Raw genomic sequence first — 18,450 nt, 5'->3', positions numbered from 1 at the left:
CCTTCCGTTGACTTGACCATTTTGTACGGATCCTAACCCAGTGGCGGCGATTTTCTGGGGAAATTGGGCTTTTGCAGGACTTTGGGGAGGGTAGTGGCAGGAGGAGGAATGGGCAGGGTAGAGAGATGCCACGTTTGATTGCAAGAGAGCAGTGGAACTGGACAGGAGCATGTAGAATATCAGTAGGGCTGTCCATCACCGTTTGTTCCTAAGGGAAGAGAGTTTCAGGACGGGGTCAAGGAAGACATCTCTTTTCCCCACAGTGATTCCAGGGTCCAGCCTCTTTGCTTTGGGGTTCAGTGGGTGGGGGAGCTTGCATGGTGTGCCCATATTTTCTCCCCCCACCCCAAGCTTGTGTCTGTCTGGGCGAGGGGCACCAACCTGCTTAGCTGCTTGCAATGCTTCTTGAAAATCACCCCCTTTCCCCGGGAAGCACCCAGGATCCGCTTGTACCAAACCCCCTCCCTGTTTTGTTCTTTGCCAGGTGCGTGGAGGACGGCGACGGAGGAATGGGGGACCGAGGACTGGAATGAAGATGTAGGTACACCCCAGCTCTTGCATAGCATCCCTTTCTGTGTGCGCTTTGCCTTCTCTAACTTGGGATCACCCTAACTTCCTGCCTCTCCTTTCCTTCCCCAGCTTTCGGAGACCAAGATCTTCACTGCCTCCAACGTCTCCTCTGTGCCTCTGCCTGCGGAAAATGTGACCATCACGGCTGGACAGAGGTGGTCCATTTGCGCCTGCCACAGTAGCTGGGTTTCAGTTTAGAAATGAGTTTCTTTTTGGTGGCGGGGCTGGGGGGAGAGAGCAGGGGAAGAAAGCAAACAACCATTGCCCTAGCCAGGATGTGGCGGACAGGCCTGTAGTCCTCCAGATGTTGCTGGTACAGTGGTACCTCAGGTTAAGTACTTAATTCGTTCCAGAGGTCCGTTCTTAACCTGAAACTGCTCTTAACCTGAAGCACCACTTTAGCTAATGGGGCCTCTTGCTGCTGCCGTGCCACCAGAGCACAATTTCTGTTCTCATACTGAAGCAAAGTTCTTAACCCGAGGTACTATTTCTGGGTTAGTGGAGTCTCTAACCTGAAGCGTATGTAACCCGAGGTACCACTGTATGACCAGAGGTCAGGCAGGGCTGTGTCAGGCCACCCTGGGAAGAATTCAGAGGCGTGCTATTACAATCCTTCCATCAACGGAAGCAGTTCTGCTTGCCAGATAGAACAATCTTACTGCTTCTCTCACCGCCCCATGTACTGTTCTGGGTTTTCTTGCTCCCGTCCCCCAAGCTGACTCCTACCAATTGTTGCTCTGGCTCCTACCAATGCAGTTCTTGAGTCCTCTCCATCTGGCCCTTGGGACTCTTCCACCCCACCCCCCCAGATTGCACAACATCCAGAGGCACATTCCTCACCAACAGTCCTCCTTTGCGCTCTTCTTGGGAGTTTTTTGTCTGGCTGGAATGTGTCCTTGAGCTCTGATAAAGCTTTTTTTGCTTCCCAGGATGGAGGATAGAAAGTGGGGGGGGGGCAATGTGTAAAAACTAGGCTGCTGCACAGAGGGAAAATTCACATTCCTTGTTCTGTCCACATTTGCCTCTGTGGCCCCCAGAAGGGGCTTCCCTCTGCCTGAAAAAGCACCCTGAGGTGTAAGGTCTTTCGTGCCCTGGTTTCTGTGTGCGTTTGCTTCCCAAGACCATACTGTAGCATAAACTGAACACGAGCAATTTCACCGTGGATGCCAGATCGGAGACTAAAGTAGCCTCCGCCAATGGCTGGGTTAACACGGGCTGCTGGGAAATGTAATCCAAAACATCCATGTTGGCGCAGGCGGCATCAGATGCATCCAGCCACCTCAGCAGCCTGCTGGTATGCCCAAGATCCTCTACCAACCCTGCCTGATTCTGCACTGCACAGTAATTCTGTGCACAAGCAGATCAAAGAATTGTAGAGTTGGGAGGGACCCTGAGGGTCATCTAGTCCAACCCCCTTCAATGCAGGGATCTCAGCTAGATCATATGTGACAGGTGGCCATCCAACTTCTGCTAAAAACCTCCAAGGAAGGAGACTCCACCATCTCCCGAGAGAGAGAGCCCATTCCACTGTCGATCAGTTCTTACCGTCGGAAAGTTCTTCCCGATGTTTAGTTGGAATCTCCTTTCTTGCAACTTGAATCCATTGCTTCAGGTCATACCCTCCGGAGCAGGAGAAAACAAGGTTGCTCCGTCCTGCATGTGACAGCCCTTGAGATTTTTAAAGAGATAGCTATCGTATCTCCTCCCAGTCTCCTCTTTTCCAGGCATACCTAGTTCCTTCAACTGTTCCTCATAAGGCTTGGTTTCCAGGCCCTTCGTCATCTCGATTGCCCTCCTCTGCACACGTTCCGGCATGTCAGCATCCTTCTTAAACTGTGGTGCCCATAACTGAACACAGAACCCCAGGTGTGGTCTGACCAGGGCAGAATAGAGCAGTACTACTACCCTCCTGGATTTGCACACTATACAGTCATACCTCGTGTTATGTCTGCTTCATGTTACGTTCTTTCAGGTTACATCCCGTGGCGACCCGGAAGTACCCGAAAGGGTTACTTCCGGGTTTCGCCACTTGCGTAGATGCGCAAAATGACATCACATGCATGCGCAGAAGCGGCGAGTCGCAATCTGCGCATGCGCAGACGCACTGCTGCGGGTTGTGTTCTTTTCATGTTGCGAACGGGCCACTGTACTTTTGTTGATGCACCCCAGAATAGCATTGGCTTATTTTGCTGCTGTTAACTCATGCTCAGTTTGTGGTCTACTAAGATCCCTAGACCCTTTTCGCATGTGCTACTGGAAACCCAGGTGTGTCCCCCATCTTAACATTTATGCAGCTGGTCCCTCCCCCAAGTTCAGAACCTGACATTTGATCCTATTGAAATTCATTTTGTTAGCTTTAGCCCTGGCATGGGGCATCCCTTTTGGTGCAGGAACAGTGGTGGGCTGGCCAGGCCACTCACCCAACCCCTTGCTCACGGTGACGCTTCTGCCTCCTTCCTAGAATTGACCTTGCTGTGCTGCTAGGAAAGACCCCTTCTTCTCTGGAGAACGAGTCGCCCAACCTGGATTCCTCGCAGGCACCTGCCCTCAGCCAGCCGCTGGTGTTCAGCAATTCCAAGCAGGCTCCTATATCCCAGCCCAGTTCGGGGAACACCTTCCCGCACCACGGCATGGTAAGGAAAAGGACGAGCCTCTGAACCTTGCGGTCGTCCACGTGTTGTATTTAGAAGAGTTCAGCCTCTTGGTCCCCATCTGGGGCTGCTGTGTTGTTTTGCCCAGCCAAAGCCGCCATGCGCCTGCTTCACCTTCCCTTCCTGCCGTTTCAGGTTGGCATGCTGGGGAAGGGGTTCAGCGACGTTGGCGAGGCCAAAAGCGGAGGCGGAGGCACCGCAGTCTCCGCCTCCGCTGCCGCCACCACCACCACCGGCTCGCAGTTCCTGGAGCAGTTCAAGACGGCCCAGGCGTTGGCTCAGCTGGCAGCTCAGCATCCTCAGCCATCCGGGAGCAGCAGCGCGGCCACGTCCTGGGACAGCGGCACCACCAGCCACTCCTCGTCTCTCGTGCAGTACGGTAAGGTGGAAGGGGGCAGCTGAAGGCTGGAGGGGGAGAGTGTTGGAATGCACAGTTCACTGTTACAGCCCTGGCAGGGCTACACTGAATGCCCCCAAATTCTTTAATCTGCTTGAGGATCTTTTGTTGAGTTAATAACTGCTTCTCAGTACAGTGGTACCTTGGTTCTCGAACAGCTTAGTTGTCGAACAAATCAGGTCCCGAACACTGCAAACCCAGAAGTAAGTCTTCCAGTTTGCGGACATTTTTCAGAACGTCCGACGCGGCTTCCGCATGAGCGCATGAAGCTCCTGCAGCCAATCGGAAGCCGCACCTTGGTTTTCGAACGGTTTTGGGAGTCGAACAGACTCCCGGAACGGATTACGTTCAAGGTAGCACTGTATACCTACCTCCGTATCCGGCCACTCTAGCAGCCAGAATTGAATCTGTGAAGAACACTTACTTATTTTGCATTTATATCCCATCTTTCTTTCTTTTTTCTTTTCTTTTTTAAAAAGCCAGGCAGCGCCCACGGGTCTTAAACCACTGGAAGGGATTAGGGGATCTAAGCAATGCTTTGGTTATATCCCATCTTTCTTTTACCTCCAAGGAGTTGCACGCTGTCCCCCCCCCCCCCGGCCCATTTAATCCCCACAACAACTCTGTGAGGTTGGTGAGGCCGAGAGGCAGTGACTGGCGCAAGGTCCCAGCCAGCAAGTTTAATGGTTGAGCGGGGATTTGAACCCTTGTCTTTCCCAGGTCCTAGTCTGGCGCTCCTAACCACTAAGACACTCTGGCCCCGCACCTCTGGTGGTACGGTTTGTCAGAGCCTTTGAACTGAGCTTAGAGACCAGGGTGGAATTTAAAAAAAAAAGATTTAAAAAATATTTTAAAAGAATATTTTTGCAGAAACTGATTTCAGCGGTCTCCCAGACCAGAAAGCCATTCCATTTTTCATTTGGTGTTTGCACATCTAGGTCCCATTGCCCACGGCATTTTTGTGTACAATAGGTTGCCATATTCTAGTGTAAACTGAGGAAGCTCTACAACAAAACAATTGAAATGTCTCCTGCGCTAGCACTGGTTGGGCTTAGGATCCCATCTGCTGATGATTATCCTAAAGAATCACCTCTTAGCCTTTCTGTTGACTGCGGCCCATATGGAGATAGCCAGGTGTTGGAAAACCAGTGTTGGGTTGAACATGGATTCTTGGTTTGACAGAGTCAGCATTGGCTGAGAAACTAACATGCCAGGTGAGAGCGACAAAGGGCAGACACAATCCACATTCCTTTTATAACAGATGGCAACTGTTTGTTGAATACATAAATTGTTCAGACTGTGGCAGGAATCTACCTAGTACTCATGGGGGAAATGCAGTGTGATCTCTTAGACTATCAAATGAAACTTTGTACCTGGCATGAAAAAAATTGTAATTTCATCAGGACAAATTATCTGTTGTTTACTGTTGTAACAATTGTTTTCTCAAAATTTAGCTTCTGTACCTTGAAAATAAAAACATTATTGAAAATTGAGTATTTGCACGCTTCCCTACAAACCTAGGATTGCTGCCAACTAAAATCATACGCAGAAGAGACCAATATCTCCATTATTATGCAGTGGGTCTGCTTTGAATAGGATTAGTGTTGCATACAGCAAACAGCCCATAGACAATTCTTCATTTAGCAACAGATTCTGTAACATTATTTCGGGTATCTGTACAATTACGTAATAATTCAGAATTTCTAATGGGTGTATGTAAACATTAAAAAGAAAAACCACACCAAGTATAAGATCAGTTAAAATTCACCATAAAAACTACCTCGAAATGCCTGCTAAAGTATGCTATGAAATTAGTTTTTTTTTAAAGCCATTTTTTTGAATAAAAACAAGTATTCCTGGTAAAAGTAATACCCTAAATCAACATGGGTTTAGTGGTCAGATTTGTACTACTTGACGGAGAGCTTTATTTTCTCACTGATTTTTAAATCCTGATTTAAATCTGCGCATTCCTCCTGCCTTAGTGTGAGCTGCATACCAGTAGACCCTTTCTGGCTCCCTCATAGCTATAAAGGGGGGACAGCGTATGCTATAGCAAATCTTGGCATCATCAGCAAATTCAGTCCTGCATCTGTGGTAGCTGACTGCCTGCCTGTGGTGATCAAACAAACAAGGTTTTTATTCCAAATCCTGCTGTGTCTAAAACCAGGGTTGGGGGAACTTTTCAGCCTGGGGGCTGCATGGCCTCATAGGGAACCATCTGGGGGCCACATGCTAATAACAGGTGCAGCCAGAGGTTCATGTGGGTGTGGCAAAGGTCATAGGTTAATACACAGGTGCTTTGTAAGGAGGAGGAACCAGGAGTTTCCTGTCCTGGGCTTGACCATCCTCCTTCCGTCTCCGGCACGCAGATTTGAAGAACCCATCGGAATCCGCTGTGCACAGCCCGTTTGCCAAGCGCCAGGCCTTCCCGCCCACCTCCGCCATGATGGAAGTGTTCCTGCAGGACAAGCAGCCTGTGGTGACAGCGTCCGTCACGGCCCCGCCGCCTCCGTCGTCCCCCCTGGCCAGCAAAACCAACCCCGTCTCCCAGATGTCTCCGGGCTCCTCGGACAACCAGTCCTCCAGCCCCCAGCCAGCCCAGCAGAAGATGAAGCAGCAGAAGAAGAAAGCGTCCTTGACATCAAAGGTACGCAGGAATTTCCCATCCTGCACGGCGCGGGGCTTAGGCTTGAGGCAGCCCCCCAAAGGGCCCAGTGAACTTGGCAGGTGAGCGGGAAGGGGCCCGTAGCTCAGGAGTGGAGTGTCAGAGGCTAGTCTAATGAGCTGGGTGGACCCAGTGGTCTGAATCTGTAGATGGCCTCATCCCAGTGTACCTGAAGGAGTGTCTCCACCCCATAGCATTCTGCCCAGACACAGGTCCAGCGCCGAGGGCCTTTTGCTGGTTCCCTCCCTGCGAGAAGTGAGGGTACTAGGAACCAGGCAGAGGGCCTTCTCAGTAGTGTCCCCCCCCCCCCATGGAACGTCCTCCCATCAGATGTCAAGGAGATAAGCAACTATCTTAGAAGACATCTGAAGGCAGCCCTGTTTTGTTTTTAATGTTTGATGTTTCATCATGTTTTTAATATTCTGTTGGGAGCCGCCCAGAGTGGCTGGGGAAACCCAGCCAGGTGGGTTGGGTATAAATAAATGATAATTATGATGATGATGACTCAAATATATTGTATTGGGCAAAGGTGGAATCTCAGTTGTAGAGCAGCTGCTTCGTGTGCACAAGGTCTCCGATTCAGCCCCCAGCATCTGCATCTTAAGTTAATCTTAAGTTTCCTACGTTGCAGGGGGTTGGACTAGATGACCCTTGGGGTCCCTTCCAGCTCCGTGATTCTGTTGTTCAAGACCTCGTGTCTGACGGGGGTGGGGGAAATTCACCATCTGCAGCCTTTGAAAGGAACGAGAAAAATGGGCAGTGGTAAAAATCATTAGATTATTTGTTATTCTATTGATTAAATTTGAATATCACCCTATCCCCGCGGCTCAATATGATTAGATTAGGAGGATGCAATTGAATCAAAACCCTAATATATCCATGGGAAAACGGGGGGGGGGGTTCCTTAATATACTGTACTACTAAGTAGAACGCTAATAATACAGCCGTTCGTTGCTTTTAGTTCTTTGTACACCCTGTTACTTTTAAAACTAGTTTTTTGTTGTTGCAGCTTGGAAGCGTGGCACACTTTTAGCAATTAAATGATGATGGTGATAATTTAAAAAATGCAACAACCCTGAGCCTCTAAAGGCGACGTTGAAACCCAGGCACACCCTCTGCCACAGAAGGAAGTGGAAAGCCTTGGCAGCCTCCGCTCTTCAGGGTTTGCCAGTTTGAGAGCGGGAACTCCACTTTCAGGTTGCATGTCGGCAGCTCATCAGACCACCTCTCCTTCCTCAGATTCCCGCTCTGGCAGTGGAGATGCCCGGCTCTGCGGATATCTCGGGGCTCAACTTGCAGTTCGGTGCGTTGCAGTTCGGTTCGGAGCCTGTCCTCTCGGAGTACGAGCCTGCCCCCGCGACAAGCACCTCCGTCAGCCAGCCTCCGAGCAGCCTGTACACGAGTACTGCAAGGTGAGACGAGCCTGTTGACATTGTATTTGGGGGAAGGGTCTTAGCTTAAGTGGGAGACAGCTTGGCAAGCAGAAGGTCCCAGGAACAACCCTCAGTGGCGTCTCTAGGTTGGGCTGCAAAAAGACCCCTTTAGTGGGGTAAGAGAGATGAAAATAGTGCTCGTAAATTTCACATCCGGCAACCAATGAGCCCCTTTGGTTTCAGATAGTACATGGGTGAAAGGTAAAGGTAAAGTCCAGTCGCAGACAACTCTGGGGTTGCACGCTCAGCTTGCTCTGTAGGCCAATGGAGCTGGTGTTTGTCTGTGGACAGCTTCCGGGTCATGTGGCCAGCATGACTAAGCCATTTCTGGCGAACCAGAGCAGCGCACGGAAACTCTGTTTACCTTCCTGCCGGAGTGGTACCTATTTATCTACTTGCACTTTGACGTGCTTTTGAACTGCTTAGGTGGGCAGGAGCAGGGCCGAGCAACGGGAGCTCACCCCGTCACAGGGATTCAAACCGCCGACCTTCTGATCGGCAAGCCCTAGGCTCAGTAGTTTAGACCACAGCGCCACCCGCGTCCCTAGTACATGGGTAGATAAATCTAAAAAACCCAGGACACAAATTTTCATGGCCCTCTAGCATCTATGGTGGCTCTTTTTCCAGGAGTGATGTGTTTAGTGTTAACTCTGGAAGTGTGGACTCAATTCTGACCAAACTAAGCCTCCTTGTGTATGTTTTGCTCTGGTACAGGGGTCAGCAACCTTTTTCTACAGGGGGCCAGTCCACTGTCCCTCAGACCTTGTGGGCGGCCAGACTATATTTTGAAGGGGGGGAAATCCCCCCACCGACTCCCCCCTCCCTTCTCCACAGCACCAGACGAGCCCCAGTGGCTACTTATCTGTGCCTTGCGAGCGGCAGGGCCGGAGGGACGATGAGCAGCGTGAAAGGGCTGGCTCTGGAGAGGGGCTGCTTAAAATGGCACTCAGCCAACAGCTCAACAAAGCCCAGCCCTCTTCCTCCTCTAGGCAGGGCGGGGAGAAGCCAGGAGGAGGGAGGGAGGAGTCGCCGCGGCGGTTGCGTGTGGGAGGGGAATGGCACAGCCTGAACGATCAGAATCCCCACACCGATCCATGCGGCGACTCCCAGACCGTCTGCAGGCTGGATCAAGAAGGTAATGGGGCTGGATCCGGGCCCTGGGTCTTCGTTTGCCGACCCATGCTCTAGGAGGCTTAGTTGGTGGAAGCCGCCTCTTGCAAGCCACTGGCAGGAGCCCATTGGCAGTTTGCGTGCTGAAATCTCCTGACCCTTCTTCACCTGCAGCGAGTCTCTGTCCACGATTTCGTCCAATAAGAGCCAGGAGCCGGGTTACCAGAGCGGCACCATGCCTACAGCAACATATACCTCCCAGAACAGCGCTCAGGGACCACTGTACGAGCAGAGATCCACTCAGACCCGGCGGTACCCAAACTCCATTTCCTCCTCGCCCCAAAAAGACTTGACCCAGGCCAAGGTAAGCTCTGTCCCCGAGTGCTCTGTTAAGATGGGGCCTTATTAACAACACAACAGCGATGATGATCAGCATGGCAGCCTGTGGAAAACTCTGTCACCAGAGGGGGTCTCTTTTGGATTAGGATAAAACCTTCACAGAACGTGAAAATCTCCCATTTTCTGTCTTCTCAGAGGCATCTGGCTGATGGCAAGAGGATGCTGGACTAGAAGGGGTTAGATCCATCAGGGCTCTTCTTCAGGGGAAGAAGACATTGCTGGGGCTACAACTCCCATCAGGATTGACAGTCAAGGATGATGGGAGTTGTAGTCCAAGCAACATCTGGATGGCTGCAGCTTCCCCACCCCTGGCCTAGAAAGAATATGGGGAATAGTGGATGCCTTTGGGTCTCACATTCAAAGCATCAAGTAATTCATAGCTTGACCGCTGTCTATGATGAGCATGGCTACTAGAAACATTTAACGGATCCGAGTCTTTTAAAATAGGGAGGTGTTTGAGAGCAGGGTACTTGGCTGGGGTTGGGGCGATGCTTGATCTGTGCACCTAACGTGTGTTTCTGTATCAACGGCAGCTGACTTCTCTTTCCCTCTCTCTTTCTCTTCTCAGAACGGCTTCAGCTCGGTGCCGCCCACGCAGCTGCAGACCACGCAGACAGCCGAAGGTCAGTGCCTCCCCAGCATGCCTGCGGTTGGGGGGGGGGGAGAAACGAGCTGAGCTCGCAAAGAATTTGTGCAGCAAGCAGCGTTGGCGAACCTGTGGCACACTCTGCTCCCGCTTGCAGGCGCCCCCTAGCAGACATCTGGTTGGCGCCTTTGAGAACAGGGCGCTGGGCTGGACTTGACGTGTATTGTATCTTGAAAAAAGCACGCCAAGAACGCTGGCCAATATAAGTTTCAGTAGTGGGAGTAGTCCCTACTCGCAAATCAGCACTCAATTGTAACAAAAACTAATCCATTCCCAAGTATGTATTCTGATAAGGATTACAAACTCATATGTATAACACAATAATTCGTTACAGAATTGGAGATCAGAGTTTATGAGTAGAGATATGTTCATGTTAGTTCATAGTCAGACTCGAGCTGAAGGTCTTAGTTTCAATCACTGAGGAGAAGTCAGTTATGGATCAGAAACCAGGACAGGGCCCTGTTTCGATGTATTCACCTTCATCAGCTGGAAGTATCAAGCATTACATGAAAACCCATTAAAATTCTAAATTATCATAAATTAGAAAACAGTCGTTGTGTATTGTACAGTGGTGCCTCGCAAGACGAAATTAATTCGTTCCGCAATTCTCTTCGTCTTGCGGTTTTTTCGTCTTGCGATGCACGGTTTCCCATAGGAATGCATTGAAAATCAATTAATGCGTTCCTAGGGAAACCGCCTTCAGACCAGGTCCGGGGACAGTCTGTCCCCGGACCTCTTCTGAAGGCTGGGGGGGGGGACAAGGGCTTTTCTTCCCACCCCCAGCATTTAAAAAAACCCCGGGACAGCGGAGGACTTCTCCGCTGTCCGGGCGATCTTAAAATGCTGGCGGGCGGCATTTTAAAATCGCCCCGGGACAGCAGAGGACTTCTCCGCTGTCTGGGGCGATTTAAAAGCCCCTGGGAAGGCAGGCAGGGGGGACAAAGACTTTCGCCCCCCGTCCGCCTTCAGAAGGTGTTCCCAACCCCCGCCCGGCTTCGCAGCAGCGCTACGAAGCCCGGCGGCTGGGGCAGGTGTTCCCCCACCCACCCCGCTTCGGAGCAGCGTTCCGAAGCGGGGTGGCTGGGGCAGGTGTTCCCACCCCCCCCCCCCCGCCCGGCTTCGGAGCACGGGGAGATCGCTTCTCCCCACCGCCCCTTGCTTCAAAAGAGGTCCGGGGGCAGCAGGAAGCGCTCCCGCTGCCCCCGGACCTCTTTTGAAGCAAGGGGCTGCGGGGAGAAGATTGCTTCTCCCCGCCGCCCCTTGCTTCAAAAGAGAAGACCCGCTGTCCCCGGGGCAAGCTTCGTTTTGCGAAGCAAGCCCATAGGGAAATTCGTCTTGCGAGGCAACTTGAAAACGAAAAAACCTTTCGTTTTGCGAGTTTTTCGTCTCGCGAGGCGTTCGTCTTGCGGGGTACCACTGTATCTTGGTTTTTTGCCCTTTTGATGTTGCTTTCTATGCTGCTTCAAATTTTGCAAGGGGAAGTGCGGGAAGAAGTCTTGCTTGGGCGATCTGCCCCTTACTCTGCGTTCCTCTCCTTATTTCCAACCTGCCCCCCTCCTCTAGGTTCTGCAGGCCCCGCTGTGAAATCGGACTCCCCCTCTGCCCCCAGCATCACGACCCCTCTCAACGACACTGTGTCCGCCGCATCCTTGCTCACCACGTCCACCCAGCACTCTTCGGTGCTCAGTAGCCTGAACCACACGGAGGAGCTCCCCAGCACGGCCACCACACAACACAGCAGGTAGCAGCAGGGGGGCCTCAGAACTGACCCCAATCCTGCCCCCCAATGGTGTGCTTTCCTTTGAAGTTGAGTCACCTGGTGCCATGGCAGATGTCGGGGTAGGGGGTGAGGAGATGAATGCCTTCTGTTCCCCACCCCTGGAATTGGGCCCAACAGCTGGACTCTGCTTAAAGCAGCTTTCTCAAACTCAGTCATGAGGGCTAGCAACCTCCTTTTGCAGTAAAGTTGAGGATCTGTATTTTGCGCCTAAGAAAACAACCACTGCATTGCCTGTGGTGTGTTCAGTTCTATTCCATTTTTCTGTCGATTTGATTTAAAAACAAGCTGTTTTTAAAACAGCTACGGAAATGAAGTAAACTGCCCCCAGATCTTTGGATGAAGGGCAGCATATAAATGTAATAAATTTATTTATTTTTTTAAAAAAAGGAGGGGGGAACCAATGGAATTGCGCCAAAGCCTCTGTAAAGGTGAAGTTAAATGGAAAAGGCCAGGCACAGGGCATTGCCAGCCATTTGGCTGTAGGTTGACCAGCGTTCCCTTCCCTCTCTCCCCACAGCACGTTACCCACCCCTCAGAACAGCCTCTCCTCGTCAACCTCTGCTGGCCGCACGTCAACTTCAACTCTCTTGGTGAGTAGAGGGAATGAGAGGGGAGAGTAAGGTTTTGGTGCCGGAGGTGCCTATTAGCGGGCTTGGAGTGCCAGTTTGTCTCTGTCTTCCCAAGACCCAACAGCAATCTGTTTTCCAGGTACCCTTGTCTGGTTCACACGCATTTATGCACATAGGAGAGCTCCGTTGGTTGAATTTATGTGAGGTTATACTAGAATCCCTCTCTGATTTCCAAGAAGAAGTTGTTGTGCCTTCCATCGACAGAGGCATCATGTCTCTGAATACCAGTTCCTGGGAACTGTGTGTGAGCGGAGTGGGCCTCCCATCGGCGCAATTGCTTGGCCACTTGGCCACTCTGAGAACAGGATGCTGGACTAGATGGGTCTAGGCCTGATCCTGCAGGACTCTTCTTATTTTGTTGATGGTTATATTACGTGCCAGTGTAGATTACAACAGAACAATACCCTTTAAGGCAAAGTAAAACCAACAAACCATACACGGAAGTCATCAGGTAACTTGACAGTTTCTAAGTGGGTCACAAAACGTGATTCTGAGCTAGGGTAAAAAGGTGTGGCTTCAGCATATGACTGAGGCTAAATAATGATGCTAGATAAACCTCAGGAAAGTAATAATAATAATAATTTTTTTTATTTATACCCCGCCCTCCCCAGCCAAGGCCGGGCTCAGGGTGGCTAACGAGCAATAATGAAAACAAGTTGAATGAATACAACTTAAAAACAAAATTAAAATACAACATTAAAATATTGAAACATTAAAATATTAAAAGGTAGCCTCATCGCAGGAGGAGAAAGGAAAAGAAAAAAGAAAGAGGGAGGGAATCAAATTGATTCTAAGCCAAAGGCCAGGCGGAACAACTCTGTCTTACAGGCCCTGCGGAAAGAAATCAGATCCCGCAGGGCCCTGGTCTCGTGAGGCAGAGCGTTCCACCAGGCCGGAGCCACCACTGAGAAGGCCCTGGCTCTGGTTGAGGCTAATCTGACTTCCTTAGGGCCTATGACCACTAGGGTGTTGCTGTTTATGGACTGAGGCTCTCCGTGGGGCATACTGGGAGAGGCAGTCCCGTAGGTACGAGGGTCCTAGGCCGTAGGCCAGGAAGTTGTCATGTGGTAGACAGAACTGCTTGGGGAAGATTAGTGGTTTATTCCCCAATTGCTCTTTGGCCCCCAGAAATATATGTAGTGGAACTCGCCCCTTGTTTCTCTCCGCCCCCCCCCCCAATTCAGTATGAGCCCTGTGTGATGTATATGGATTACATGCTGTGGGAGGGAATGAATATTTTGTTTCCCTCCATATTATTCTCCCTGACATACTAGCCTTGTGTGTCTATGGGGCGTTTTGTGTGGAGGAGGAAATACTAAAAATAGATGCTCCCATAACTGTATTCTGAAACCATACAGTCTGTCAACAAGCATATCGCCTCTGCCTTCGTTCCTGTTCTGCTGCGAGAGCTGAAGGAGTTGTAAGGCTTTGTTTCTTAAAACCAGGGATGGGGAACCTGTGACCCTCCAGATACTGGTGAGTTTCAGATCCCATCATCCCTGACTTGGCTATGCAGGAGCAGGAACAGCTGAAGCTGCAAGGTTGTCTGCTGGTGTTTGTAGATCTGTACGGTTGTAAATCTCTTTGTCTCTGTTGTGTTGTTCAGTTTCTGTTAATTGGTTCTCGTGGGAAACTTGCAGATTCTAGCTTCACCAATTAACTCAAGCTGGTGTCAATTTACTCTTGGCAGAAAGCCCAGGTCTGCTTGACCTAGAAACTACTCACTCTGATTGGTTAACGAGCAGCACTCAACTCTGTTATCAAGGGATTGCTAGCACAGTTTGGTGTGAGGTGTGTTAGGAGTTAGAAGTGCTGTGTATGGTTTTGAGAGAGAGAAAGAGAAAGAAAGATAGGATTTATTTTGCTTTTATTTGTATGCAGAAACTCTGCTGGTTTTATTTTTCCTTTTAATAAATCCTGTAAATAGTTCTTCTGAGTCTAGCTGACTAGTCATTACCGCCGCAACTAGCTTCTTCGCTGTGCAGGAAAACTCTGCTACGTTTGGGCTAAAGCCAATAGGGCTATGCCTGACACTCCAAAGTTCCATGAGGTTATGGGCATTGTGCTGCCAGCCTGAGTTGCGGTGGTGTCAGCATCAACGGCGTTGGTTCCAGTAGTTCCAGAAGTTGTTGTTCCTGGCTGGTTCCTGACCGTGGTGAGCTGGTGACGCAGCGGACAGAAGGACAACAGCTGCAGCGTGTGAGTGCTGGGTGCTGTGGTTCCTGTTTTCTCTCTCGGTGGTCGTGAGTAGCTGGTTCCGGGTTCCAGGGACATCGCTCTCAAGATGGCCTCACAACCAGTTCAGATGGCTTTTGAGCGTCTGAATGACTCCAATTACTTGCTGTGGTCGGAACGCATGCAGGCAGTGCTGCAGAGGGATCGTCTCTGGCAAGTGGTGAGTAAGTTTCCTACGAAGCCTGATGATGAAGACCTCGATAAAGACCAAAGAGCAAGGGCCACAATTGTCTTGGGGCTGGAAGATTCCCAGTTGCCGTATGTGAAGGGAATCAAGACAGCTAGAGGTGTGTGGCAAGCACTTAAAGAACTCCATGTGCGTGAGACAGCGGTTTCCAAGCTGTTCATTCGCAAGGCATTGTACAAGGCAATGTTACAGCCTGGGGTTACAATGCAGGAACACCTACACAGTTTACAGTTAAAGTTTGCTGCGCTACAGGAAAGAGACTGTGCGTTAGACCAGCAGGAGAAGGTGGCTATTATTTTGAGTTCTCTCCCGGAAAGCTGGGATAATTTAGTTTTGTCTCTAGAAGGCATACCGGAGCCTGATTTATCAGTCAGTTACGTTACTGGGCGTTTGATTGAAGAATGGCAGAAGAGGCAAGAAAGGTCGTTGGCTGCAGAGGCTTCTACAGGTGGGCGGTTTGGAAGGAGTTCTCATGCCGTGCCAGAGGTGAAGCAAAAGCAGCGTACCGGTGAGGAGTCAGCGTTTGCTGTTAGGCGTTGTTTCCGATGTGGGTCTTCAGCGCATCTAAAACGACAATGTCCGGAGTTGGTCAAGTCTCAGTTGCCGGTGCAGGAGCAGAGACGAGATCAGCAGCAGCAGCAGCGTAAAAAGAAATTCTTCAAACAAAAACAGTCGGCTCAGCTGGTGACCGGCGAGGTCAAGATTGCTGATGAGAAACAAGCTGTCTGGGTGGTCGATTCGGGAGCGTCTCGCCACATCGTGAATTCAGATGAATTGTTTGTTTCCAAGAACTCAGCACAGCGCAGCCAGGTGGCTCTAGCAGACGGAAGTACATCCGAAGTGATTTCGGGGGGTGCAGTTTTTGTTCCTTGTCTTCGTGAATGCCTGCAAAATGTACTTTGTGTGCCGTCATTAAGGAGCAATCTGATGTCTGTAGATTGTTTGCTAAAAGCTGGGTTTAAAGTGCATTTTGAAGGAGACAGTTGCATTATTAAGAAGGCTGGTGAGATTTTAGGCACTGCTAAGTCAGAGGGAGGCTTGTTTTGGCTTAAAGCAGGATCTCAAGTTGCAGCAGTAGTCAGTAAATCTCAGCCTGCTAACAAAGCTATACATGACAACTGTGTGCACTTATTGCATAGGAAAATGGGGCATGCTTGCTGGAAAAGTGTACTAAAAATGTCTGAATTGGCTGATGGGGGTAATTTAAAGAGTTGTAACAAGTACCTTGATTGTAATGTCTGTAAAAAGGTTAAAACCCACAGAGTCTCTTACCCCAGAAGCGTCAGAGTTAGTGAGTCACCGCTACAGCTGGTTCACATGGACGTAATTGGTCCATTTGCTGTAAGCAGGGGTGGATCGCGCTTTTCACTAACAATTGTGGATGACGCCACGCGTTATTCTTGGGTTTTTCCCATGAAAAATAAGGGTGACGTGTTCACTAAGTTTAAAGGCTGGGTGGCATCTGTGGAAAGATTTCTGTCCATTAAACTCAAAAGGATACAGACGGACAGAGGTGGCGAATTTATGTCAAATGCCTTTAAAGATTGGTTACAAAAGCGTGGCATTGGGCATAGAAAAACGAACGTTTTTTCCCCAGAGGAGAATGGCGTTGCAGAGCGAAAAAACAGATCTTTACAAGATATGATGTTTGCCATGCTTGATGATGCTGATTTGCCCATGTCTTATTGGGGGGAGAGCATGCTCACCGCGTGTTATCTCCAAAATAGGCTCTTTCACCAAACAATAGGTACAACCCCGTACTTTAAATTGTTTCAGAAAAAACCCAAAATTGACCATTTGCATGTGTTTGGATCAAAAGCCTGGGTATTAATTCCGAAACAAATGAGGAAGAAGGGAGATCCTAAGACCAAACAGTTAGTGTTTGTGGGTTACCAGGAGCTGGGAAAAGGTTTTCGTTTTGCTGAAGGGACAAATGGCATTGTGATCTCCAGGAATGCCAGTTTTTGTGAACATAGTGGCTGGGAGAGACTACATGCCAATACTGAGGTTTGGTTTGAACCTTCCCAGGAGCTTCATGACTCTGAAAGTAGACACAGAGAATCAGAGTCTGAGGGGGAGGAAAGTTCAGATAAGAGCTCTCAAGAAAGTGGAGTTAGCCAGAGACTAGTTGCTAAGCAACAAAAGAGAGGTCGTAGTTCTGAGGAGGAAAGTGGGTCAGAAGAAAAATTTTCTCCCAGAAGATCTAAAAGACAAAACAAAGGAGTGCCTCCAGTGCGTTTTTCCCCAGATACTGCAAATGTGTTTAGTGTAAGTGCAGAACCCAAGAGTTTTCAGGAGGTGTTAAAGTTACCAAAAGAGGAGGCAGAGCGCTGGAAACAGGCAATGGAGGAAGAGATGTCCTCTCTGAATGAGCACAAGGTTTTTACACCAGTAGCAGCGCCTGAGGGGGCAAAGATTGTAGGCTGCAGGTGGGTGTACAAACTTAAACCTCTGGTGACAGGAGAGTACAAATACAAAGCTCGTTTAGTGGCTCAAGGATATTCTCAGAGGCCTGGAAAAGATTATGACGAGACTTTTTCCCCAACTGCTAAGGGGGACAGTGTAAGGCTGATTCTAACGCTTGGAGCAAAGAGAAAACTCCTGTTGAACCATTTTGATATCCAGACTGCATATTTACATGCATCAATATCAGAAGACCTGTATCTAGCCGAACCGCCTGGTTATGAGACAGGTTCCAATAGAGTGTTGAAGTTAAACAAAGCTTTATATGGTCTCAAACAGGCTGCAAGATCTTGGAACAGATGTTTCCATGAGGCCTTAGTGTCATTTGGTTTCAAGCAGAGTACAGCTGACAATTGTGTTTATGTACGTGGTACAGGCAGTGATCAAGAGTTTTGTCTGATTTATGTAGATGATGTATTGTATGCCTGTAAAACAGATAAACAAACTAAAAGGTTTGCCAAGCAATTGTCCAGTAAGTTCAAAGTGAAAGACTTAGGCCCGGTTAGGACATATCTAGGGTTGGAAGTGTGCTGGGCCCAAGATGGCAGCTGCCTAATTAGTCAGCAGAACAAAGTTAAGCAACTACTGACTACATACAGGATGCAGGATTGCAAAGGGGCAGTGGTGCCTATGGATCCAGGTTTCATAAAAACACTTCACATAGATGAGAGTCCTGAATTTGAACACCCTGATGTATATCACTCTGTAATTGGAAGTTTATTGTATCTAGCACAGTGGTCCAGACCTGATATTAGCTATGCAGTAGGCATATTAAGTAGATTGGTCTCAAAACCCACACTAAATGCCTGGAAAGGGGTAAAACAAGTTCTGAGATATCTCAAACAGACAATTGGCTATATGTTACAATTAAATTCTTCAGAGGATGAAATGTTGAGTTGCTACTGTGATAGTGACTGGGGAAATTTGCCAGATAGAAAATCTGTCACAGGACTAGTCATAATGGTCGGTGGAGCTTTAATCAGCTGGCGGTCACGCAAGCAAGACGTTGTAAGTGTGTCATCAACGGAATCAGAGTATGCCGCATTGAGTGAATTGTGCAACGAGGTGATTTATTTCAAGCATTTGATGGCAGATTTAAATGTAAATTGTGGAGAACCAGTACAAGTTTACATTGATAATCAAGCTTGTATAACCTTAAGTAAAACAGAGGGTTTCAAATCGCGTTCCAAACATATCTCTGTAAAATACCAAAATGTACGTTGCTGTGTACAAGACAATGTAATCACCTGTACTTATGTATCAAGTGAAGAAAATGTAGCAGATG

The 18,450-nt window shown here is 49.2% G+C and overlaps 1 protein-coding gene across 10 annotated transcripts in view; it reads left to right on the top strand.

Annotated features, from left to right (window-relative positions):
• The window catches only part of UBAP2L (ubiquitin associated protein 2 like), a 50,301-nt gene that overhangs the window by 18,409 nt on the left and 13,442 nt on the right, over positions 1 to 18,450 (top strand). For all 10 annotated transcript variants that reach the window (XM_081173494.1, XM_081173493.1, XM_081173492.1 and 7 more), the window contains 10 exons: positions 485 to 537; positions 640 to 725; positions 3,032 to 3,203; positions 3,357 to 3,600; positions 5,988 to 6,265; positions 7,523 to 7,695; positions 9,001 to 9,190; positions 9,794 to 9,848; positions 11,435 to 11,612; positions 12,169 to 12,241. In XM_081173494.1, coding sequence (XP_081029620.1) covers positions 485 to 537; positions 640 to 725; positions 3,032 to 3,203; positions 3,357 to 3,600; positions 5,988 to 6,265; positions 7,523 to 7,695; positions 9,001 to 9,190; positions 9,794 to 9,848; positions 11,435 to 11,612; positions 12,169 to 12,241 — 1,502 coding nt within the window. The remainder of the gene's footprint in view (positions 1 to 484; positions 538 to 639; positions 726 to 3,031; positions 3,204 to 3,356; positions 3,601 to 5,987; positions 6,266 to 7,522; positions 7,696 to 9,000; positions 9,191 to 9,793; positions 9,849 to 11,434; positions 11,613 to 12,168; positions 12,242 to 18,450) is intronic.

The sequence above is a fragment of the Podarcis bocagei genome (assembly GCF_964188305.1).
Source record: "Podarcis bocagei genome assembly, chromosome: 16".
NCBI lineage: Eukaryota > Metazoa > Chordata > Lepidosauria > Squamata > Lacertidae > Podarcis > Podarcis bocagei.
Note: the sequence above shows the minus strand (reverse complement) of the source record. Positions and strands in the feature narration are given on the sequence as shown.